The sequence below is a fragment of the Vanessa atalanta genome, chromosome 13, assembly GCF_905147765.1.
Source record: "Vanessa atalanta chromosome 13, ilVanAtal1.2, whole genome shotgun sequence".
NCBI classification, from domain to species: domain Eukaryota; kingdom Metazoa; phylum Arthropoda; class Insecta; order Lepidoptera; family Nymphalidae; genus Vanessa; species Vanessa atalanta.
The window spans coordinates 11,565,601-11,591,445 of NC_061883.1; the positions used below are offsets into that span (position 1 = coordinate 11,565,601).

Consider the following 25,845-nt stretch of genomic DNA (forward strand, 5'->3'; position numbering starts at 1 on the left):
TGGGCTTGAACTCACAATCATCGGTTAAGAAGCACGCGTTCTAACCACTGGGCCATCTCGGCTCTATAGCCGTAGTTGTATCATAAACAAGAAAACAGTAACAAGTTCTAACATATGGTCTACTATTATCTCTTTATATTCGTTTATATAGAGCCACGTACAACTGTGAATATTATTAAAAGAAAACCTTTGCTTAGGACATTATTTGAGACGCTTAGCGCTGAGCCTATTAACCTCATTGGCAGCGACGACGAGAAAAAACCGTAATGAAACATTTTTTGGTACAGAAGTTGAAAATGTAACTAGATTTTTCATGTTATTTTTTTACGGCATTGGTTGGCGGACGAGCATATGGACCACCTGATGGTAAGTGGTCACCACCGCCCATAGACAAGGGTGCTGTAAGAAATATTAACCATTCCTTACATCACCTATGCGCCACCAACCTTGAGAACAAAGATGTTATGTCCCTTGTGCCTGTGATTACACTAGCTCACTCACGCTTCTAACCGGAACAAAACAATACAGAGTACTGTTAGTTGGCAGTCGAATATCTGATGAGTGGGTGGTACCTACCCAGACGGGCTTGCACAAAGCCCTACCACCAAGTAAAGTATTTCGATGGTGTCGTTATGTATAAGGTAATTAAGGAAGAACTATACAACGTCAAAGTTAAAGTCAAAAATCTTTATTCAATATAATAATAATATAATAAAAATGTTTACACTTGCTTATTGATTGTCAAAAATCTACCACCGGTTCGGAATTTAGCACCTCGGACCTGAGAAGAACCGGCGAAAGAAACTCAGAAACGTATTACATTCCTCCGCGTTTTGACATCCGTTTCCTTAAAAGAAATAAGTGCTCAGCTTACCGTAACGACATGCTTGACGTTTAAACGTGTTCTATATTTAGAGAACGTTGAAATTTCTGACAATAGATGTAGTGCGATTAAAGTATAGTATCTTTTTTTTCTATATCATACATGTCCTTGTGTTTTTTTTTTCATTTCTTTCTTATGTCAAGATGAGAAAAAGCGTCCTAACAGGCCCATTAAAAAATATACGATATGACTTTGAAGTGGCGAAGAATTTCCGATTATATTAGCATTATGATCAATTCCTCTAAACTATTATGTCAGCTTACATTCAATGTTATAATTTTTCGTTTAAATTTATTTTACAATAGTTTATTTTTGCCAACTATTACATTCCTTTAAGCCGGAAAACAAAAATACGAAGTACTGCTGCTTGGCAGTAAAATACCTCATAAGTACTTACCCAGACGGGCTTCCGCGAAACTCAATCAAGTAAAAAGTAATCAAAGGAAAAATATAAATGTCTAAAATATTTCCATTCGATGTATAACTGGACTCAGTCACAGGTCACAGAATATATTGTAATAACACTAGTATACGCATATATATTGAATTTTTCGTTTTAAAACGACCTGCTCTAGATATAGCAACATAGCCTCCCTCTATGAAGGTGTCTTAAAGTCGTAGCTCGGGCTTTAAAAGCTGCTACAGAAAACGTCTACCGACTTACGTAACGTTGTATAAATCCTTCGACATAATCGTTATACTTTGTTTAGGAGTCGTTGTATATCAAAAATATATTATCATTAAATGACAAATAAAACGTATTATAAATGTATGTACGTATACATTTAATATATATAATTTTGTTGTTGATTATTTTGTCATTAGAAAAGTTAATAAAGTAAAGTTAATAAATTTACATGCTCTCTCAGTCCGCTTATAATATCCGACGAATTATATTTTCCAGTATTTTATTATTCATCATCTGTATCAGAAAGAGTTTTAAGAGGAAAGCCTACATATATTTTGTACTAACCTTTATAAGAGCGGCCGAAATAGATTAAGATCCAAGTAATAAGTAGTAATATAGCAAACACAGATAAATACCGAGTCTAAATTTTTATGTTACTCTGACCGAGTTTATCTTTAATTTCATGAAAACCTTTCAGTTAAGTTGAATAGCAATTCCCTCGTTTTGCGGTTAAAATTCGAACTAAGCACTTCAAACTGAAATTCTAGAACCTTCGACATTTCAAAGTTGAATGCTTTCAAAATCGTCCGGTAATCATTTATCGTTGATTGAAAGCTTAAAACTTAACCCGCCCAAAAATGGAAATGGAAAGGAAAGTTTTAAATGTCTAAACAACTTTAAAACCGACTACAGAATGTTTCTTTTTATTATAAGAATCATTTTTCATAAAACAGAAAATTATTTACGATATTTTGTAAATAGATATTATAGACTTTAAAAACAATTTATAATTGCTTAGTCTATATAGCTTATATAGGTTGAAAAAATAGCACTATAATGTTGGATCGTCATCCTCCTGCCCTTATGATGAATGATGCTCTAGCTAAATAAAGGAAAGTTATATTCAATAATGTTTTTTTTACGAGTTTTTATTTAACGTACGTCACTAAGTGATTGTAAAATCTTGTAATTGAAATTTAAACGTTTTCCGACAAACCTTTTGAGATGAAAATTTACACAAACTCTCGATACGGTGACTGTACTTATGATATCGTCCTCCTGCCCTTATCCCAATTTTACTTAGTGTCGGCGCAGCATGTCTTCTTCCATACTACTCTGTCGGACGTCATCTCACAAGTAACATTATTTCTAACCATATTGTCTTTCACACAATCCATCCATCGTTTCTTTGCTCGTCCCCTACCTCTATATCCATCCACACACATGCTTAAGACCTTCCTTACAAGATGGTCCTCATTCTTCCGCATAACATGCCCATACCATGACAGTACTACACATTCGACGAAAGCAAATCCAAACAAATGCGTAATCAAGGAATTGTTATAATATCGAATTGGAAAAGGATTTTTGATTAATTCTATATTAATTGTATAAACGATTTAGTCATAAGCTAGAATAAAATTAATTTTCTAAGTTATTAAGTTATCGTGCCCTATAAGCTATTTAATACATTTATTTTTATTTCTGATCCAAACAGATAAATAAAAAAATCAAGTTCTATATCCATAATTATATATATAGATAAAGTTTCATATTTCTAACTTAAAAAATGACTGACTTCCATATAAACGTTCAACCCCTATTTCACCCCTTCAGAGGTAGAATTTCCAATTTACTTCCTTAGTGGGTGTCTACTCAATAAAACGATCCTACTCACCAAATTTCAAGGCCCTAACTTTAATAGTTTACACTCGGCGATGATGATTCAGTCAGTCAGAGACTTGTTATAATTATATAAATAAAGATATTATAAAACAATGTCAATTACTAATGTCAGCCATTGCATCTGCTGGTAATCGAACTCTCCGTCCAGTTGCCATCTGGTTTTATCCGAATTTAACTGGCTTTTATTTATGTCACATCCTGCTATTAATCACTCAAGATTCGATCTGATTAATTATTATATATATAATAACCAACAAAATATTAGTCTCCAAACTTGTGCTTCAGTTTGTAGACAGCTTGCCTGTTTAACAGTTTTATCTTGTACGGTACCTAAATTAAACTTTACTTATAACTCACTGTTGTTAAACTCTCGGAATTAAAGTTTTTGTAAGACTCATCTATCCGCTTATATATTATGTAATGTATTTTTTTTTTTTATATTCGGTAGACGAAGATATTCATGCATTTATTGCTAGATTAACTGAATAAATGAAAATGTTATTGCTATTAAAGTTTTATCTACGTATGTGACAATATCGAAATTAACATAAGGAGTTGACTTTTGTCAATAAATAAGTTGTAAGTAAGAAATCAACGAAATGTTACGTTAAATTAAACGTAACATCGAAATCCCCTAAAGTTTACCTGAAAAGGAAATTCAAAGTTAATCCGGGGCTGAGTAATTAGGAGAGACGGGGCTTGTGCTGTAAATGTTGTTTCACGCAATAATAAAATACTTTGCTATGAAAAACTGTGACAGCAAGGGTTTTTTCGAATTAAAACGTTTGTTTTCAACTCCGATGTTCGCGAGGAACGTGTATTATGTGTGTAAAAATTTATTTTTATGAGACGTTATTATTATGTGGCATTTTTTTTAATAATGCGGTTTCACAAATGCGTGGAGAGTTAAAATATGAGACATTTGAAATTGCGGCTAACTACAGACCGTTCGTTAAATTACCCTCACACTTATAGCTTATATCGCTTATATCTCTTATATAATGATAAATAATTTAATATTTCTAATAAATAAATATATATATTTATATGTACTATAATATCTCATGAAAAGACATAAGTAGCAACGAATATGTATATAAATATCTAATAATATACTCCAATCCGAAGAAATGAGCAATATTGGAAGTCTCGGAGTTAATATAGACGTCTTGTCAACCCCCAGGCAATCATGGAACCCCTTAGAAAGGTTCACGTTTTGTCGCTTGACAAGCGAGATAAATGAGTTCCATTGAAGACATTAAGTCTGTGAAAAAACGTTCCATCCATGGTGTTTTATCAGTACATAATGTTTTAAAATTTAGTTTTTTTACGTATTGCGTACTATTTGAATAGTTTTTAGTTTTATACGTATTATTATACTTTAACATGGTTACCTTTCTCAACAAATTCATTGTTTTAATTAATGATATTATTTTTTACTAGTAGTTTCGTGCAGTTTCATCCGTATTAGATGGTCACAATGCCGCTGAAGGTCGTAGCTCAATAAATAAACTATGTAACACAAAGAAAAAAAATTTCAATCTGATTTTCGCGAAGTGCACTAGTCTCAATATCCGCCTAGTCGAACATTATATTAAAGCGTTCAAATAAAGAACATTTTCAATTTTATATATTAGTATGGGTATATTTAAATTTATTATTATTCATACGTTAATATAAAAAGTTATATAAATAAATTAAATATGATACTCTTGGTGTTCGGATATTATTTTAGAATATTTTATAAAACGGGATCATATAAATTTTAGGTAAATAACGATATGAACAATTCTATTCAATGATCCTCATTTATAAAACCGATATGTATTCGTGGTGCAACACAATGAGTCTATTTTCCCATTCAAATGGTAATGCAGAGTTCGTGTCCATTGGCCTAATTGTTTTTTGTCCCTCATATGTACGAGAAATTCTGCATATAGATTTTTTTTTTGCATAAAAATCCGAAAATATCGTTTGCATTATTTGTCTAGCCCTAAAATCTGTGTCAATAGATTTGAATGTCAAAAAACATGTGTATATAGATAATATTAAATAGTCTAGTTCTTTTAAGCCCCTTACATAATATGCCCCTGAAAACCTAAAACTCTAAAGGAACTTAAGACTTTTGTTGCTATGTGTTAATTATATCTACTACCTAGCTATGGTTTATTTAATATTGCTCGTTAAAGAAATAAATATAAGTAAAGCAATTTATTTAAAAATCAATCTGTAATCTGTGTCTTTGTTAGCGTGAAAGTCGGAATAACAAGTAGAACATGTCCAACATAAAATCCCCCCATAGGACTGTGATAAGATCTCATACATATTTATATCCAGTAATAAAGGTGAAGTATGTTACTTCATTTTACCAAGTTCTTTAAAAGCGCTTTTAGTGAACTACATAAAATAGCAGCTTGTTTAATAAACTGCGTTTTTGTAACTTCAATATTTCATAAAAAAAAAAATTGGTAAATATTACTTCAAAGGTAATCCCTGTTTTTACTTCATCATGCTTAATTAAATTTTAATTTCTTATCAACTCGTTTATCCACGTATACCATTATGAATTGTTATATGTCTCGTCGTACTATTATTTTACATCATTGGAATTAATAATAATGGAAATGTTTCCATATATGTACTAAATATTACTCATTTTCTTCTCTATTCAAGACACTACGAAATAAAATGTTTTCTAATTAATTTTAGTCTTTTAATTAAGATTCGATGAAGGAAGTTTCAGTCATAAACTTAATTTCGTAAATTAATTAATAAAGAACAAAATCTGTATTAAATCTAATAGTACGCGGGTTGCCGTCGCTTTAATTTTTCATTATATATTTTTTTTATGAAATATATAAGGACTGGATTCAAACATATATAGTCAAAATACATAATATTCTTTAGATACATTAATTAGATACATTTTTATTTTTTTTTCGATATAATAATTTAATTGTCTATATTAATCCACAGCGGAGCCTCCACCCCTAGTCAACGTGACAGTTCACGCTTCAACCATCCTTGCTATAATATTGTGGAACGTGGCAGGTGACGGTGGTCACCCCATCATGGATTTTACCGCGCAGTACCGGTCAGCAGCACCCATTAATGATAGCCTAGAACCATGGCGGCCTATCAGCCCTAACCACATCAGCCCAAACTCGGTAATCATTTTATTTGTTTGTAAATAGAATAAAGTAGAACTTAAGTAAGCATAATTACACAAAAGTAACAAATGTGTCTTTAATATGTAAATACTACGATTGTAAATAAACATTTAAAAGTAAGTATATCGTAGTTATAGAATGCCGTGCGCCTTGGGCTCTACGTATTCCTAAAAATACGTGTTTAAATATTACGTATCTTATGATTTTAAATTATTGTTGTATTTGTTTTAAGTGATGTTGATGTTCATGATGTTAGTTGGGATTATACGAACAAAGTATATTTGTGCATTAGACTTCTAGTAATCTTCAAACTTAACATAACTCAAATAATGAACCGAATTTGCGATGTTTACACTTTCGTAATATTTATATCCAATTTAATTTAAAAAAATGTACGTTCCAGAGACAAATCGACGTGTACCATTTGGAACCAAATGCATCGTATTGGTTCCGAGTATGGGCTAACAATGTTCTGGGTCCCGGTCCCCCTGTGGAGGTGCTCGCCACCACACTTTATAGCGACCAGGAAGCAGGTTTGTTGGAAACTATATTTCTTGTAGATTTATCTTCATTAAAATTATAAAAGATCGATCATATGTACGAATCTACTTCAAGCGTCAATTGTGTTTACCCGTGCTAGAATAAACTCAAAAAGTGAAACATTAAGTACATTAATATACATATCCCGTATCAAATTTAGATTTTTGGATTTTAGTTTAATTGTTGAATATGTAATTAGTGAAAATTAAAGCGCTTCAAATGGTTGAACAAATTTTCTTTTCAAATGGCAAAAATTAGTTCACCCTTCCTTCATTTGCGTTCCTATATATTTCTATAAAGAAAATAAACTGTTATGTAACTCGGATCAAATGCTGTACGCCTAGTGATGACCGAAACCCTCCAAGTTACGATAATGCGCTTAGATTCGCAATCCACTTGATTCTTTGAACATATCAAACACGACAAATAGTAACATTGAATTAGAAACATATATACGGCACGATTTTTTTATCCAAACGTATTATGAATTGGGTATTATCATATCTATAAAATATCATGCTTTTTAAATATAAACTTACACAAATATTATGTGTGCTCATTTTCTGAAGATTGAAGACGATTTATTAAAAAAATAAAAGATAATTACAAAATTTACTTATTCTTCTGATTTTTCGTAATATTCCATTCAAGATTTTATAGATAATAAAAAGCGAGCATATCTTTCCATAGAGCATATTATAACACTTTGATTGTATATAGTTAGTAGACTATGTAATTTTTTTAAAAAGAGTAACTTGAACCTCTTGCTTCATATCTAACTGATAGCAGACTACATTCAAAATGCTTGCTGACACCTACTTGAATAAAGTATATTTTGATTTTGAAGAACTTTTAACACTGTAATATTCACAGAGCTATATAAGCACTTCCTCGAGGGTGCCGAAACATTCGACACGCGCACGTGGGTGGCCGCGGTGTGCGTAGTGATGGGAACACTCGCCGTGCTCGCGGCGGGCACGTGCGCCGTACTCTGCCGAGAGTGGCGCCGGTCAGGTGAGCAGAATCCCTAGCCCACGACTTCCCGGCCTATGTTGCCCCGGCTTTACTTCCTCTTCCATTGAGCCGGGTGTGGATCGCATAGACTGGAATTGAAAGGAGTTAGGATTTTCTGCAAAACGTTTTCTTAGCTATAGATCATTTAGTGTTTAAGCATGTGCTTCGACTGTATCGCACTGACATGTACCGAGCTGGCTGTGAAAATATCAAAAGATTTATCCTAAACTTGGAGTTAAAGTATACAGAATTAATTAAAACTTGCGTACTTGGCTCAGCCCAACGATAATGTGTATAATTGCTTCTTATGATGATGTTGAGTTGATCAATGGCTGATTGTAAAAACACACCGATCACAAGGAAATAGTGATAAATGAATATCTTTGAGTCGACCATTCGTTTCAGCTATGAGAATATCAATATGTTATTGTGATTGTAAAGTTGTACACAATTAGCCACGACGTATGTATAAGTAAAAAAACTTTTTTAAAATATCTTTAAATTTCGGACTATTATTTGGTTTTGGGTAGTTTAATGTTTGTTTCAATCAAACTATACTACTATGTTATATTCAATATATATTTATATTATATTAAAATCGAGCTGTTATACTACATTGAAAGAAAATATGAAACGTCAAAAATGTACATGGGGCACTATATGTAAAAACTTATTGAAAACGTTACACTGCTCAAAATTATTTAATTAATTAATTTTAAACTCTATTACCATATAAATTAAGCTCATGTAAAAAGTAAAAATCTCAAACTAGGTGCCTCTTCATCTACAATGTATATAATCTTGTAATCTATATTATTCATGAAAACAGAGGATTCAACTGTATAATAAAATATCAATCTCACAATAAATTGAATAATGTGATAAATTTCATACGAAATAACTACGTCTTACAACTCGACCACTATACGAAAACTTTATTACCTTCAAAAAATATTAGTAAAGCCTTAAAAATCTTAAGCTAATATAGTTGCCTTATAGATATAAATATAAGAATCAATCAAGCTTACAAAAACAGTATTTATATGAAACACTTAGATTTATATTCACACGAATCTATTTAAAATTTAAAAATATAGATTAAAAAATTAATTTCAATTAATTCTTTCAAGTGCCAATTATTTACAAAATTTGAATTATATTTATCATGTAGTGGGGGAGGGGGTAGATTAGATTTTTAAAAAAGCAATTAAAATGGTACAAAAAAATGTTTAATTACAACTTTGCTATGCTATAATGATGAAGGTGCTATGCTATATTTTTAATATTAAATAGTTTTAAATATAATACCAAAAAGCAATAATAATTGTAAATAAACATTAGGTCGTAGTACAGCTTTCTCAAGTAAGATTTAAATAGAATTCTATCAAGGGACAATATTATTGAGGTTCAATTAAAAAAAAAAACACAGTTTATCATCTGTTCTAAGCTTCATAATTTTTTTTTTTAAAACGATACTTCTAGAAAAAAATAACTTTTTTTATTATTTTGATTTACAAAATCAACTTGAAATCGGAATAATCAGAAATTAAAAAATAAATATTGCTTACATTAAATTCGAAACTTAATCTCGAATGTGTGATATTCATTTCTATAATTATACCTATATGAAATAGAGACGCAATTATTAATTTGTTAATAATAATAAAAAAATATTTACGTTAAAAAAATATTATTTTGAAATGTAACAATTCTTAGACATAATGTTTATGGACCAACACAAGATTAAAGTCAATTAAATATTATACTTGGATTCGATGAACTAGATATTAAAAACATCTCTCATAATACAGAGGATAGTACGATAAAGGACCGGTGACGTTCTTTTGTTTAAAATCACAGTTAAATGAGCATAAAATAAGTCGTAAATCTACATTAAAAAATATAAACAAATTATGCGCCAGAAAAGTTTCATTTAAAATTACATACAGAATCGCTGCACTGAAATTCATACCTATGATTAAATAATCTTTTGTAATTATTGTATGTATTACATACGCGAACTTGAGGAAAATGAATATTCTAACCTAATCTAAAATGGCGCCATAAACGTATTAAAATGACAAAGGTCACTCTTTAAGAGCCCAAAATATTCATTAGTTTATTTGACATATTAATTGCACATATATGATATCAAATATACATTTAAACAGTATTTTGGTCCCTGTTAGGTTTTTAGATTATAATCAATAAGTCTTAGGCTTTTTAAGTTATAAACTTAACGCCTAAATGGTGATAGTACGCAAAGTAATAATTCGCTTTTTTCTAATTTATTAATTAATCAAATAATATATTCTAATAATAGGTTCTAAGATTTTTGCAATAATTCCATAATATAATTATGTATTTCGTAGTAAATAAGCAAGAAGTATATAATAGGAGGATTAAGATTTTACTTTTTAGTATACGAAAATTTCTTGCCAAAATGCATGTTTATTATTCCTTGTAATAAAGATTTTATTTTAAATAAATATTTTATCGATATATTGTTTTAAATATCGAGTAGCATTTATTTAGGATTTTGTTCAGCTAAACATTCCAAATTTAAACGAATGTTTGGTTTATTAATGAATAATTATAATACTTAAATTGTTCGTTAAAGTAAAAACATAATGATCATTTTAGTATTCGTCTTTTTAGATATTTTTCGATTCAGTAGAATTAAAAAGAAAAAGAAATTATAAAAAAAAAAAATAGCTTTTGGCGTACACATTCTTATGACTTCAGGACCACTCAAATTCTTGGACCACACACTAAATTAACACTTACTACTTGAGCACGCTAAAATATAATACTTTACAATATATATAGGACTACCAAAGATACAAATAATTACTAAGTACGCATAATTACCATATAGACTAGTTGGTAGGCTTTCTATGCATTGAATTTTTTAAAATAAATATATATTTCTAATTAGATTTACAATTTTATAGGATAATACTTAGTATTAAGGTGTATAGGATTAAATGAGACAGATTAATGTGATTTCCTTCTTAAATATATGTATCATTCCATTTTGTAATAATAATATTTTATGTTACACGTATTTAATATGATTCTCTAGTTTTAACCGTGATCATTTCTCGCGTTCTCACCGGCAGTAGTAACGAGACGATTATGCTGTAAGATTAAGAACAACTTTCAATCTCGCTGCACAACACGATCGTGAAATGTCAGAAATGATTTACGACCATGACTGGAATTAAAGGATATATTAATAATTTGGTAATTCATTTAACATTTCCCGATTGAGATACTAAGTGAGTTCTGTCAGAATAGTACTGCAGTTCGTGAACACGAGAAATGACTTACTGCTCAGTCTTACGACTCGTAACTCAATATTCGTAACGAATATTAGAAAAGGCTTGATCGCGATTCAGACTTGAGTCATATATAAATTGTGCTTGTATGCTATAAACTAATTAAATTAACAATTAATTAGTTTCAACGAGTGCTAAATATATCTGAATAATTGTTATTATGAAGAGAGCGACCTATTCGCTTTATGGTTGAAAAGAGTAAATAGTACCTAAAGAGAAATGTTAATATCTGCTACCTAAGAACGGAATTTGATATAAACAATGAAGTGACAAGTACAAGTTGAAATGAAATAAATTATTTAAAAGCTTTAGCACTCACATATACATCATTAATAATTATTTCTTTAACTTGCTTGGCATTTTAGAACTAAATGTATGAATTTCATCATATAATAATGAAGATCCGAATAGCATAGCGATAGATTAACTGCTTCGCTTTCAACTTTTATTCGTTTCGAAATTTTGAAGCATGTGACAACGCAGATGTAGTCGATGCTTAAAGTTTTGAAATTATGATCAAATCAAAGATGAAATTCATATACAGATTACAGTATTAACATATAAGAAATTATTTAAATTGAATTATTCGATTTTAACAACATATGTAATCGAAACTCCCTCTCATCGACTTGTACACTAACTAATAACAATATAGAAAATAAAACGTAACCAAGCTATATTGTCCTATGACGTCCTGGGCTACACGTTTCATCTCAACCGAAGTGAGAGTGAGTTTCACATTTTTCAATTTAACCGCATGTTGCATATCTTCCGAAGGTGATATTGATGCCGTATGTATTCATTTTATTCATTCGAAATTTTTCTTCTTCCCTCTCTATCGCACTCGCTTGGAACGCACGCTTGGACTGCGGGGCTGCACACTAACAAACAAACACATATACACATGGTGACGGTACGTATTAATCCGACTAAATTTTTACCCATTCTTTAACCCCATAACCAATTTTACGCATTTTGCTTTCGTTACTCGAATTACTCAAACAATAGATTACTCCGAGGAGCAGGATGTTATAGAATTAGTGCCTAATATAATATTGAATCCGGGATTTATGGAATCCGATCCCGTGCGACCGCGGGAGTCATACGCAGCCTCGATCATCAAGTCGACGGAGTGTCCAGGGCCCGGGAAGCCGAGGCGTGTCTGATTCTCGTCTATACTGAACCTTAGAATATTCTATCTCACTGATTCGGGGTTATTATCATGATTGTAAATTTTAAGAATTGAGTGACGGTAAGAGGTTCGTTGGCTAATGGCAGTAACTTGAAAACGTTGCTTTTGTGCTCGAAACGACTCAAATATTTATCACTGAGTTGAAAATAGTGGCTTGATGTTTGGCGAAACGACAGGGGCTTAACTAAAATATAATTGCGAATTAATAAAGCAACAGAAACACTACAAGCATCGATAATTAATCAATGAGAGAATGGTGGATCCTATCATATGTCCGAGTACTGTGACGAACACAATTGACCCAAGGGTAACGATGGACATATCAACTGCAACGTAAAGATTATTTTGTAATATTGAATTGGAGCGATAGAGTATTCTATAGTTTGTAAAATTTAGCTATTGCGCTCGCCATTTGGTCGATTTTAAAAATGCAATAATTCGTCTTTTTCAAAATGCAGACACTGGAATTGTTGTAGACAAAACAGTTATATATCATTTTTACGTGAATATGAATAAAGTTAGGTGGAAACGTCTGCATTTCGAAAAATATGATAAAGATAGCTCTAACTAATGAGAGAGATCACTTTTTAGAATATAAGACGTTTGAGTGTTAGAGTTGCCATTGATAAATGATAATGTAGCAGTTTCTGCTCGGTTTAGTTTTACACATTACTTTACAAGAACTAACGCTTGCATTTACTTTTGATAAAACTTTTTACACCGTTACGGCGACTAAGGCTGACACTCGCTTTACCTTTCTTTATTAATGGCAAACCTGGCGCGTGTGTAATTTTGAATAATATTGCTTACCGTTCAAAATGAATTGTTAATGTTGCTAGCTATAATAAATAGTAATTTATTATTTATTTTTGCAATATTGTATATGTATAATATTTTTGTAAAAAAGATATCAAGTAATTAAGGTTTTAAAAGACAAAACATGAGTTATTTTCGTTTGTTATTGTGATTTTATACTGTGATTATTATTTTTTTCATTTTAAACGATTAATATAAATGACGATATCCAAAGTTCGCTTAAATTTTATAAAATAGGTCTATGGAGACTGTTTCACGTATATCATATAAAGCTTAGGTTATATTAGAAAGTAGATATTTAATAGTATAAGCACCGTGGGCTATTTTGACGCACATAAAAGCCCAGTGTATATTAGCCTAAGAAGCACAGCTTGTTGAGAGCTTCGCGATATTATCGATTGACAATATGGTAGTGAATAATCTAAAGCTGCAAATAGATGTTAAGACACTTTAAGGCAATGATGCGTAAATATGCCGTAGCTATAAAGTATTATATTGATTTGTCATTTTAATAATAAAGAAGATAACGTTGATTCAAATTTGTACAGTGCATGGTATGGTGTTTCACAAGGAGCAATGTTTGGACCTTTTATTTTTCAAATTTACAACACTAATAATTGTGAGTGATATAAAAAATGATTGTACTATTTTGATACGTGTTAAATGACGTTTTGTGTAATTTTTTAAAGAGAATACGAATGTTTGTGACAAATTAATATAATGAAAATAAATTGTATTAATTAAGTGTTAGAACAGATGGATTATAATGTTGTTAACGATTTAAAGAGGGGTTTATTTTTATATACGTCGTGTACGCATATCAAGAACGCCTTAGAATATAATATATATGTAAATAATGTCTTCTTTTCCTAAAATCTTGGCGCCATCAGAACGTTATCTATGATATTTTAAAATGGTATATGGTAAAGGTAAAGAAATATTTTGAAATTCATATATATAAATATTTTTAATACGCATAAAGTGGAACATTTTAAAATAAATCCAAGGAATATTTTTATTTATTACGTAGACGACTTGTTCTAATGGTGCATTTTCACTTCGTTTTTCCCTTTCTATACTGCTCATTGCCTTTCTGTGTATTCACTACCTTACTATTATCGCTGTAGATAGATTTGTGATTGATGCTTTTGTAATTTATTCATAAAGATCGAATATAACTTGTATTTGTTCACGTGGAATCGACATACTATGGAGCCTGTCTTAGATTTCCGAAATATACGAAATCGGTCCAAAAAACTTCTCGTACGGAATGTTTTATGATACAAATGCCAAAGATAATAGGGAACAAATGTTGTCCCATTCGTCAATTATGAGCAAATTCCATATAAATAATTTAAAAATTGTTTTTATAATTGATGTAGTTCACGTTATTAGTAACATAAACCGCACCAATAAAGCTTTCGTGCGTTCTCCATCATATTAATCGATCATTCGAAAATAATTTTTCCTTTTTCAAAATTTAAAGCCATTAAGAAATTATACAAATCCACTAAGAGCAATGTCTTTAGAAGAGGCAAAAATGGAACAAGTAATACGCACGCACAATACTTGGGACTTGTGCGTTCATGTGTTCACGTGTCTGCGCGAAGTAGGAAAACATCGTAAGGAGACCTGCTTGTATGTACTAACGTGTATTGGGGATTGTGGTGAAATCATATCCAAGTTGTGATTAAAAGGCTTTTATTTACTTTCATAAAAATTCAATGGCATCAATCACTGATCAATATGGTATTACTATACACGTTGCGCTTGCTCTTGGATCGAATATACATAAGTCTGCAATTATCTGTCCGTCTCGCGTGATTTATATCGTGCTATGTCAATTATGTGTACTGTATGTGTTTGTATTTCACCTTGTGTGTGTGTGTGCACTGCTCCTTAAAACTGTTCCTTTTAACATAGCTTGTGTATATTTTGAAAAATCGATGCGTTATATAGTAACACGGCTATAACTTTTCATTAATTAATAAGCTTTTTGTAGTTTGGATTTCATTTTAAGCGTTTTATTAAATAGTTACAACAAATCGCATTGGATATATCGATTAATATAATGATCAATACTAGTATTTAGAACTTAAATAGCTTCCTTAAAATTTAACGATTTTCAGCTTTAATAAACAATCCCACAAAGTCCATTTTTGCTTCCAGTAATTATACAATGTGTTATTTATAATATATTCTCAATAATAATAACGAAAAAGCAGTTGTTATAAATTAAATAACTGTAATACACCACTGTTGATCGATGACTATGAAAGGAAAAAAGAAATTGAGAGTCTCAATTTTGATCAGACGTTTCATTAGCAATATTGTGTAATAATAATTTTATACGATCAGTCGTAACTTTAAATAACGTTAATTCTTGATTGTAAAAGATATAACTTTCAAAAAAAGAACGTAATCGAATGTTAAAAGATATTTAAATCATACATTAGTGATAGTTGGGTTGTAATAGGCTATAGTCTTAGAAATGTACGCTAGCGTTAGTAACGGCACGTAGGGTTTAAATAGCGAGAACTAAGACTGGGGTAACGTTGGTTTAGATGAGGGCTCATTTTGAGTTAACGACGAAGGATACCCCGTTTTAATATATATTTAATAAAGTTAATCAGTTTGGTTTGTGCATTTGGGAAACGTTTCAATTAAAATCCTACTTTATATTTGTGTTGGATAAGAACGCTTGAACGTCTTCAAATATTTTCTATAAAAACCACTATGTCATAATAATTCGTTTTGTTTGTGCTTAAGTAAACTAGCTAGCTTGCTTATTAGCTTATTAATTATAAATTTTATATATTTTAGTGATCATGACAAACATTGCTAGATTTTTTATTACATAAATATATTTATTCTTTATATTATTTTATATTTTGAATTAATTTGATTACTGTGGATGTTTTGTTAATGCCTAAGTCATACTTTTTTTTTTATTTTAATTGGAACAGACTATTAATCTCTGTTATAAATCTTATAATAAATATCCATCTCGAGTGACTTAATTTTTTTTACGTTACATAGAGGTTATTATGAAAGAGTTTATTAAACATAAACTCAAATATCATAGACTATAATATCATGTGAATAAAAATTATTGGCGCTTGTGGCATAATACTAATTATATAACATAATTGCACAGCATTTTCCAATGAGTAATTAAATAAATTTATTGCATGCCGTTCATTCTGTATAATATGGTATTGTAATTAAAATATTATACATGATATTGTTTTAAGCCTCTACATTATTTAATATATTTTATATATATTAGAAATACACATTAGGCTGTCTCGTTTGTGAAATTGCAGTTTAATTTTCGGTGTTGCCATTGCATGCGAATATATTATACGTTTACGATTAGATTTAATAAAAAAAAAACATTGAACTACTTGATTATTGATTTAACAAAAATGGGTTTTATAAATGTATGTTTTATTTTAGATTATATTTATAATTTTCATAATCTAATTAATTATTTATAACCTGTATTATATTACTTTAAAATTCGTATCATGTTAAATTTATGGAGCCATTGTAAAAATGTTGTCTATACCTAAGCTTATATTGTCACCAAAACCATGTTAAGTATAAATAAATAAATCATTTACTTTATATTAAAGTAACATTAGATAAATATCGCCTTTTATAAGCACGTCCATATTATGTGGCAGCGAATGGATTATTTTGCCAATGTATGTATGAATAAGAGTATGTTACCAAAACGTCGGCATGTTATAAGAACTTATTATTTGCAAAAAATCATCACGTGCGTTACTTACACAGATAAAAATAAACGTTCGGCCAGACGTTCGTTTCTTCCCATACAAATATTACAATTGAATGCTTACTAAATAAATTCAAACTTGATAACGATGGGTGGATGTTAGTGTTTATTTTTATTTAAAATTTTCTCTTCTTTTCAATATTTAGCTAATGATACAAGCTTTATGATATACCTGTGTTGTTATCGCAATTAGTGATTTTTTGCAATTAATTAGCACTAGCAATACCAAAGTCGGCGATTTTTTTATTGGCAATATTTTTCTATTGTAAGTAATTTTAAGGATACTCTAATGTTTCGGGTCTGAAGGGAAAGGCAGATTTTTATTAAAAACCTTGATTATGAAGTTGGTAATGTGATTGTTTGAGCATTTTTTACGTCTTAAATAAAGTCATGTGAAATCAAGTTTCGTCGCTGTTAAAAATCTCATGACCAGAGACAACAATATTACGTATAATGTATTGATTTAAGATGGGGCATTAAGTGCAATTACCTTTGCTATTAAACTATAGGGAGATAGAGAAGAAAACCTTCGCATAATAATAAAATCATACGTGTGACAAAAATACATGTAACATTTGCCCTTTTCTTGCCGACTATACTTTGTTTAATTTCTGACTTCATAAGTTACATTTCTTTAAATGTTTTCTTGTCTATAGATAAAACAAATAAGGCCCTAACTGTACAATCAATAAATTGGTCTCTATATGAAAAATAACTAGTATTGTATTTTCTGTCTTTCGACTTCCGATCGTCCTATCCTAAGTGTAATTATCCAAAACAGTATGCAACTATAGTTTGAAACAAAACGCTTTACATGTTATAACTAAGATATATAGATATATGATCACGGTTCCACAAAATTATCTTAACGTACATAAGGGTTCACTGCAAGTACGTTCTCCAATACGCACAATTTAATTTGACCGGTTTGAAGTTGAGGATATATTCCCGTGTAACGAAAAAACAAAATAGTAAACTTATATACATAATAAAAACCGCACATTCTGTATCCGTAGTATACGTTCGTAATCCTCGCTTTTGTTCCTAAAAACTATTTGCACAGCCGTTCGTGACTAATATCTGACCGGAAAAATTAAATTGCACGTTTTGGAGTTTTTTTATTTTTAAATGTTTTTTTTTTTTTTGGATTAGTGCTGTATTCACATTGTATCAGTTTTACATCATTTCTTCCTTTCTTTTATTAATACAACAATCAATGAGAAGAAAATTGTATAAAACGTTAATAAAATATTCATTTATAAATCAACAATAAGATTAAGTTTTGTATAGAGTATTATTTTATATATTTGTTTGTTTTAAAATGTTATCCGTTGATGATCTCGTTGCAGTGAACATCTTAAACTTTCCAACAGATGAATGTGTTTATTTATACATTTTAATAAATTCTTGTCGTCCTATCTATAACGGACTGAAATAATGTGATTCAATACAAAAAATAAATCAATCTATCATTTTATTTCGATTATTGGTGATATAAAGAATCTCATTCCAAATTTAAAATGTGCAATATTTTTATTTGTTTTTTTTTACAACCAGCAAAATATATCTTTTTTAATTTTTGAATAATTCAAATTCTAGAAGAGCCTAAGATTTTATAAAAAATAATATTTTGCTGGTATTAAATTATTTTTTATATAAAATTGTGATGATCGATGATACAATAGTGTTACCTGTTGTTGTGATGTTGGAAATCATTCCCATTAAAATACATTTTACACAAATATATTGTTTTATTTTAAATCAATCCCGTACATAAATATTTTTTATATATAAATCTAAATTCATAACCATAGAGCTGAATTAGCTTTACATTTTTTTAATAGTCAAAATATAATTAATCAATTAAATAATTTATTCGAGTTAAATTATTGTATTGACTGACATATCCTCGAAGACGAAAAGGGACCGCTTTGAAGTACTTTTCTTATGAATCGTTGCTGCTTACTTCTGACTCCTGAAAAATAACGTTAACAACGCAATTATTTGTAAAAATTGTCAATTCAACTGAATTTATATAATAGATTATGTTTGATTTGATCCTAGATTTGATTTTATGAAAGAGTTTTACTTTAGAAGGACTTTTATTATGATATTTATGTAATTCAGCCATTATCTGGGAAACTAGCAAATCGCTAGGAGATTTTAAGCTCTCTGTAACGCCATTTTGGTAGTCCAAGTACATTCTACCACCAAATAGCAATATTTAGTATTCTTTTTACCGGTTTGACGGGCGAGTCAGCCAGTGCAACTACAGAAAAATGGGGCTTAACATCGTAGTTCACAAGGTCATATATGGTGATAATCTTTCTTACAGCGCTTACATATTAACATCGGTAGAAGAACTACCGTCCATAGGACCTATGGGCGATGGTACCCATGGATATTTTATAAAAATAAATAAATCCTCCCACAGGGAAGTAGCGAGATGATGCTAACCCCCACTCGAGAACTGGAATACCACAAGTGACTTTAGAGAGGTGGCTATAGAGACCGTATTGATTAGTACTACTATTATGTTCTCTTCATACTAAATATGAATCTACACTAAGTAACAATAAAAACTATTTTTTTGTAAGAATAAGTTCAATGACCATATTAATGGTTCAGGGAAATCTTATTGTATTTAAATTAGTTATGAATGCGTTAACTGCTTTTGAGGTTAGCCAAATCAATGACTTGTATATTTGCACTTAAAATTTATTTCTGGTAATTAAAATATTTTGCATAGAAAAGGAACACATCCCAAAATGTAATGGGAATTGAAAATTAAATGAGAAATCAGTTAATGTTATTTTTAAAAGTAGTAATTTCTTATGGTAAGAATTTAAATAATTTCTTATGGTGAGAATTTAGCCAGTAACTTACGTACATGTGATATTATATTTGGAAATCAGGGTAAGAATTGTGTTAGAAGAAGCAATCAGGACCGCGTCTGCCATTATATTTACTACTATGCTACTGCTACTAACTGCTACTCTGGCTCATATGATGATGAGGTTAACAGGTGCGGTCTGGATGGGCCCTCCACTCTAAACCAATACTTTGTACTGTGTACAGTGTATTGCGGTTTGTATGGTGAGTGAGCCAGTGTGAGGCACGGTAGTGCATCGACAACATAAGAAGTGTTTTATCTCTGCAGTATCAGGATATGAGTAAGGATTAAGTTATAATACTCACCATCAGTTTGTCCATTTGCTCGTCAGCCTTAACGAAGTAAATAAAAAACATTCCTTGAATTTTAAAATATTAGATACGCTTGTAGTTTTTAATATCAATGTTTAGTATTTATTTGTAAATCTTACTTGAGTATATAAATGCGGCAGAATGTAATAAAATACCTTCAAGTCTATATTCCTCAAGGTTTCTTCCAGCACTAACAAACCGGGGTCATCAGGAGAGAACACGCGGCACTCCTCCTCGAAGAAGCGCTCCATCTTCATTTTCAATTCCTCGTTGTATCGGTTTCGCTTTAGGTAAGATTCTTCTATGGCTTCTGATGGCGTATCTTGAAAACTGTTATACGAATTACTCACTTAATATATTATAATTAAATATTTTGTTATATCGAACATCTACATCATGCGGAAACCGCTTCTGTATAAATATCTAAACGTAACCTTTTATTATAATAGCATAAACATTAAGCTTACTGCCTGGTCTCCCGTGGTTTTGGATTCAACCTTGGGTCAGACCAGTAAAAAATTATTCGGCTTTTCTAATTCTAAGAACCCGGATTTTTTTAATTACAGTGTATACACTCCCTTGTCTTAAAAAAGCGAACCGTTGGATATTGGCAAGCATTTTAAATTCAGAATCAAATATTAATATTCACGTTTTCTAACCACTAAGTCGTCACGACTCTTCGGAGAATAAATAATTAAATTCAAATTATAACCTATTCAAAGAGTCCAGGAACTCCGGAGAAAAAGCATCCAGAGCGTTTCTCATGTGCACCCACGGATCACTTAAACTCCTGCTTTTAAACTGAAACATAACGTAAATTAATAGTAGAGACTACAGAGAATCTTCAGAAAAAATTTTGATAGTAAAAATTTTGATAACATTAACTAGGTATCGGGTGGAGTTTCGTTTTAGGGATTGAACATAAGGTGTTAGATATAAATAAGTAGCCTATGTCCCTCCTAGGGTGTAAGCTTGCTTAATACAAATTCGGTTCAGTGATTTATTTGTGAAAGCGTAACAGACAGGGAGACAAAGTTTCTTTGGCATTTATATTATTGGTATAAATAGTCTATATACATTTATTACTACAAAGGATGAAATCTCTATGCTACGCCAGTTATCTTGTAACCAAACTATAGGTCATATTTATATAATTACTAAGGCGGATGTAACTATAATGTTACAAGCTGTTATTACACTTCACCTGTTTTTAGTTAAATACACTAAATTACCAATTACTCTTCTAACAATATTCAGCAGCAAAATTTAAGACGAAAGATAATATAAACGATCAAAATCACCTCCAAAACATGCTTCTTTACCTCTTTAATATTATAACTTATGTATTAAGTGTTTCACTTAGATGACATGACCTGAATTATCTGTTTTAATTCGAAAGATAACATGAACCTTTATATTTTCGTAACTAACTTACCCTTCTATATCTACCGTAGTCGATCTCCGAATCTGTCATAGCTCTAGATAATGCTGGGCTGGAGTCAGAACTGACTGTCTTTGCATCGAACTCGTCTATACTGACAGAAGGTATGCCGTCACTCTCTGTAGTATCCTCCGGCTCGCTCCAGATGTAGGGAGTAACTATCACATCTTCCGGAATGTCGAGTTCATTGACCATTTGTGTTCGCGTCTTCGGTACCGTCTCAAGAACCGAGCGAAACATATCCATATCGATTATTATATTCGTGAAAGCTGATTCGATCGATATTTATTCATTATGAGTTTTCCCCAACGATGTTCATTAAATTGTTTGTACAGTCTAGATATTGCCTGGAATTAAAATTAATAAAATATATACGAAACATAATTATTGTTTACGTGGGAAAGAAGTAAACATATCTTTCTATCTAGACATTATATCTTAGTTACAACAAAAACAATTAACCAAACGTAACAACTGTAATGTTGCGAACATAACGGCTGTTATGTATTGTCATTCCAAGAACTCTTCTCCGCTCGTCATTAGATGACTGATAATTATTTAAGAAACAGCAGACCCGGCGTTTCTGTAGCTACGTTATACGTTGAATGATATTGTGTTGTAATGTTTAGCTAGAAGTCTCTCTGAAGTACGTTTAATATAATGGTACAACTAGCATGTGATGCGCGATCAAAAAACAGCGATCTTTTTATAAATTAATCTTATAAATATAAACAAAAGAAACACAAAAATATTTACATGCAGTATTTTATATAGATATTTTTATTTTTTATTTTAAACGGGATTTTGTCGGAATGTGTCGAACTATTCGGAATTATTGTGTAACATGATTACAGATGTTGAGTTGTTTGCTACGATTTACAAAACACATTAAATTTAAAATTTGACATAATCCTAGGGAGATCATCAGGTCGGACCGACTATACTAATGTACTAATCTTCGTAATAAAACGTAATATCCTGTTTGGCAGAGGCATCCTTCATCGCCTCTTTAGGAAATATATATCTTATTTCACAGCTCTACGCATTGGTGGACATAATTCAGAATTTCTTCACTTTTGAACACTAGATCAATAAACATAAATTAGGTTGGTACAAAAAAACTCCTTCGTGCTTTCTTGGTGGTAGGGGTTTGTTCTAGCCCGTCTGGGTCGGTACCACCCACTCATTAGATAATCTACCGCTAAACAACAGTACTTAGTATTGTTGTGTTCCGCTTTGAGTGGTGAGCCAGTGTAACTACAGGCACAAGGGACATAACATCTTACTTTGGCGGCGCATTGGTGATGTAAGGAATGATTTATATCTCTTACGGCGCCATTTGGGCGGTGGTCACTCGTCCGCCAACCTATGCCAAGCAACCTGATCGTCTTCGTATTTGTAAATAAGTGCAATTTGTTACTAGACTCTATTAATATAATACGACGCACTCGCAACGCTTTTTTACCCATACGCCGTTCAGCTACTGAGACTAAAGGAATCACTATAATACGGATACAAAAAATTATCATTTATTAGAAGAATCACGATTTAGTAGACGGGATCGCACCAGTAAAGTACTGGATACATCAACCTGTTTAAGCATTTATGAGTGGGCGTCAGGTTAAATAACAGGTCACGATGCTACTAGTTGTAGCCGCTTATTACCAATACCGGCACTGGATTATAACAGATTCAAGATCCTAAACACAAATTTCTTAAAGTACTAACCAACTGTGTCCCTACTAGAAACTTTTACTCGAATGTTATATATAAAATTAAAATCGACCTCCTCTTCTCATCATTATATTGTATTATATAATTCATACGTACGTATATATGTCACTAAACTAAACTGCTGAACAGAGTATGATTTTTTTTGTGTTTATTGAGTGGATTTGGATTGGGTCCGGCAGTAACGCTGTTTGGATACAAAGATTTTTATTAAAAAATATCTTATTTCACCCGAGCCTTAATCGGGACTAGCACGTGCTAGTATTTAAAAAATAGAAACCCAGGCAAGCACCACTGAATTTTCATGTGCTTAATTTGTGTTTATAATTTATCTCGTGCTCGGCGGTGAAGGAAAACATCGTGAGGAAACCTGAATATGTCTAATCTCAACGAAATTCTGCATTGGAGCAGCGTGGTGGAATATGCTCCAAACTTTCTCCTCAAAGGGAGAGGAGGCCTTAGCCCAGCAGTGGGAAATTTACAGGCAGTTAATGTAAATGTTAATGTATGTAGTTTACAAACTAAGTATTAAGGCCTCTTCCTCCTCTTGCGTGCTCTTTTTAATACATGAATCCTGTGGGTCTACGTAATGACAGTCCCGAAAATATAATCAATATTCTGTTGCAAACGGTGATGGATTTATGCCAAAGCCCGTGAGGCATGGGGCTAGGATGTAACAATTAAAGGGTGCGACAAAACTTGTTTGGTGAGCTTTTTATCAGTATTACTTTTATTCAGCTTAAAAATATCGCAAAAATAAATTACGTAATTTAATTCCTAAATCTTATATGTATACTTGCCTCAATTTTCGTGCTTTGAGTAAGGGGCACCGATCTCATTGGCCAAGGTATCAAACCGCCACCGTTTGCGAGATATATAAATTCACAATTTTATATAATCTAACACATATTAAAAGGTTCAGCCTCGTTTATATAACGTTGCTCTTTATAACAGCGGATTATTGAATCACTAGTAAGTATTGATTATATTAATGTTACCTTTGTCTGATTGTAGCTACTGACCTAACTACGTATGGAAGAATTGATATGCTCAACACAGTTACAACACTAAACAATCACCAAAAAATATTATTGAATATCTTGATTACTGTCATCAAAAACACAAGATAATTTAAGGAAAGAACGAGTCATGGGTCACGTAGTCGATGTCCAAATAAAATAAAGCCTCGCCAAGTGACGGTGCCGCTGCTGCTTGGTCGATAGGTTACGTGAGACCAAACACGCGACGTAAAGTAGGTTTCTTCGAATAATATGAAGTCACATCAAATATATTCAATTTACACTGACGATTTTATTGATTATTTAATCTTACTAATATTATAAATACTATATATTATAGAAGGATATTATAGAAGGAATATTATAGAAGGTATTGATGGATGTTTATTATAAAGAATGTTGAATGAAATTTGACATAGATATAAATTATATTCAATATAATTTTTCGAAAAGCACATTCCTAGGATACTTTTTATCTCTAACACCTGCTCCCGACCCACGACCCTTCTGTCCTCCTCTCTCACATAAAGAAACAGATTTTTACCAAAAATTTTATTTATATTCATATTAATTAATATGATTTCGTCTATCGTTTCATGCCCAAGATGCCTCATAATGTTTTCTTTGACTAACTACTGTGAAAAGTTTCAATATTTTCTTGGATCTTCTTATAAGCGGCGGGCGGAAACTAATAAAGTATATTTTGTAATCAATTTTCTGTCATACAATATGACGTCAATATTGTCTTACTCTTAACTTTCATCGCTAAATAGAATTAAATATCGACTGTTGGTAGTCTTCCACTTGTTTATAAATAACCTCATTTATTATTAGCATGTGTACACTTTCATTAATACACAACATAGTAAAGAACCAGTTTATGTGATTGTTTACTAAGTATAGTAAAAATACCAAAAGGCCAGATACTAATTTCACTGGTAAACAGGGAAGTGTCCAATTGTGTGTGAAATGCTGAAGCGAACAAGCGCTGCAAATATTCGCCTTTTATTACAAATTAGTATTTTGTGCCACTTTTTCTCTAGCCACCGTTCCAGGTGACCTTAATATGTACGATATTTTTTTTAATTTTGACCTGTAAGAATTTATAATTAAATAGCGACCAAACCCCGCTTCGCACAGATGCAATTTTATATTTTTTTTATATATTTTATATATTTATATACAACCCGTGAAAACTGTTAATAAACGTTTTTAGTTTTTCTGTTTTTATTTTATTTTATGCATATTAACCCTACACATTAGTACATTAACCCTAATTTGTCTTTCCGTGAGAACCTTTTTACAAAGTTTAAAAAATCTGAAAATCGTTCTTAAGTACCTACCTAATGGCGCGACCAAACGAGATAGGGATACATTT

The 25,845-nt window shown here is 31.1% G+C and overlaps 2 protein-coding genes across 4 annotated transcripts in view; one reads left to right on the top strand and one right to left on the bottom strand.

Moving 5' to 3' along the window:
* LOC125068464 overlaps positions 1-13,277 on the top strand; it is a 66,532-nt gene extending 53,255 nt beyond the window's left edge. For both annotated transcript variants that reach the window (XM_047677596.1, XM_047677597.1), the window contains exons 4-7: positions 6,174-6,364; positions 6,771-6,900; positions 7,781-7,921; positions 12,271-13,277. In XM_047677596.1, the coding sequence (XP_047533552.1) occupies positions 6,174-6,364; positions 6,771-6,900; positions 7,781-7,921; positions 12,271-12,428 (620 nt within the window). In that variant the 3' untranslated portion in view covers positions 12,429-13,277. The remainder of the gene's footprint in view (positions 1-6,173; positions 6,365-6,770; positions 6,901-7,780; positions 7,922-12,270) is intronic.
* A 5,715-nt stretch (positions 13,278-18,992) lies between these two features.
* LOC125068018 lies at positions 18,993-22,017 on the bottom strand. Of its 2 annotated transcripts, XM_047676968.1 has the most exons (4): positions 21,712-22,017; positions 20,989-21,077; positions 20,432-20,606; positions 18,993-19,047 (listed from the first exon to the last, which is right to left on the bottom strand). In XM_047676968.1, exons 1-4 carry the CDS (start codon positions 21,961-21,963, stop codon positions 19,018-19,020), a joined length of 546 nt encoding a protein of 181 aa, XP_047532924.1. In that variant the 5' UTR covers positions 21,964-22,017; the 3' UTR covers positions 18,993-19,017. The 2 variants fall into 2 exon arrangements, with proteins under 2 accessions (XP_047532924.1, XP_047532923.1); XM_047676967.1 differs by lacking the exon at positions 18,993-19,047 and having other exon boundaries at positions 20,338-20,606.
* Positions 22,018-25,845: the final 3,828 nt, after the last annotated feature.

Coding starts and splice junctions, on each gene's coding strand:
- LOC125068018 (XM_047676967.1), bottom strand. CDS start 21,963: ATGGATATGTTTCGCTCGGTTCTTGAGACGGTACCGAAGACGCGAACA. Junction 21,078..21,711: donor ACTACGGTAGATATAGAAGG/GTAAGTTAGTTA, acceptor GTTATGTTTCAG/TTTAAAAGCAGGAGTTTAAG. Junction 20,607..20,988: donor TTCCTGGACTCTTTGAATAG/GTTATAATTTGA, acceptor TTCGTATAACAG/TTTTCAAGATACGCCATCAG.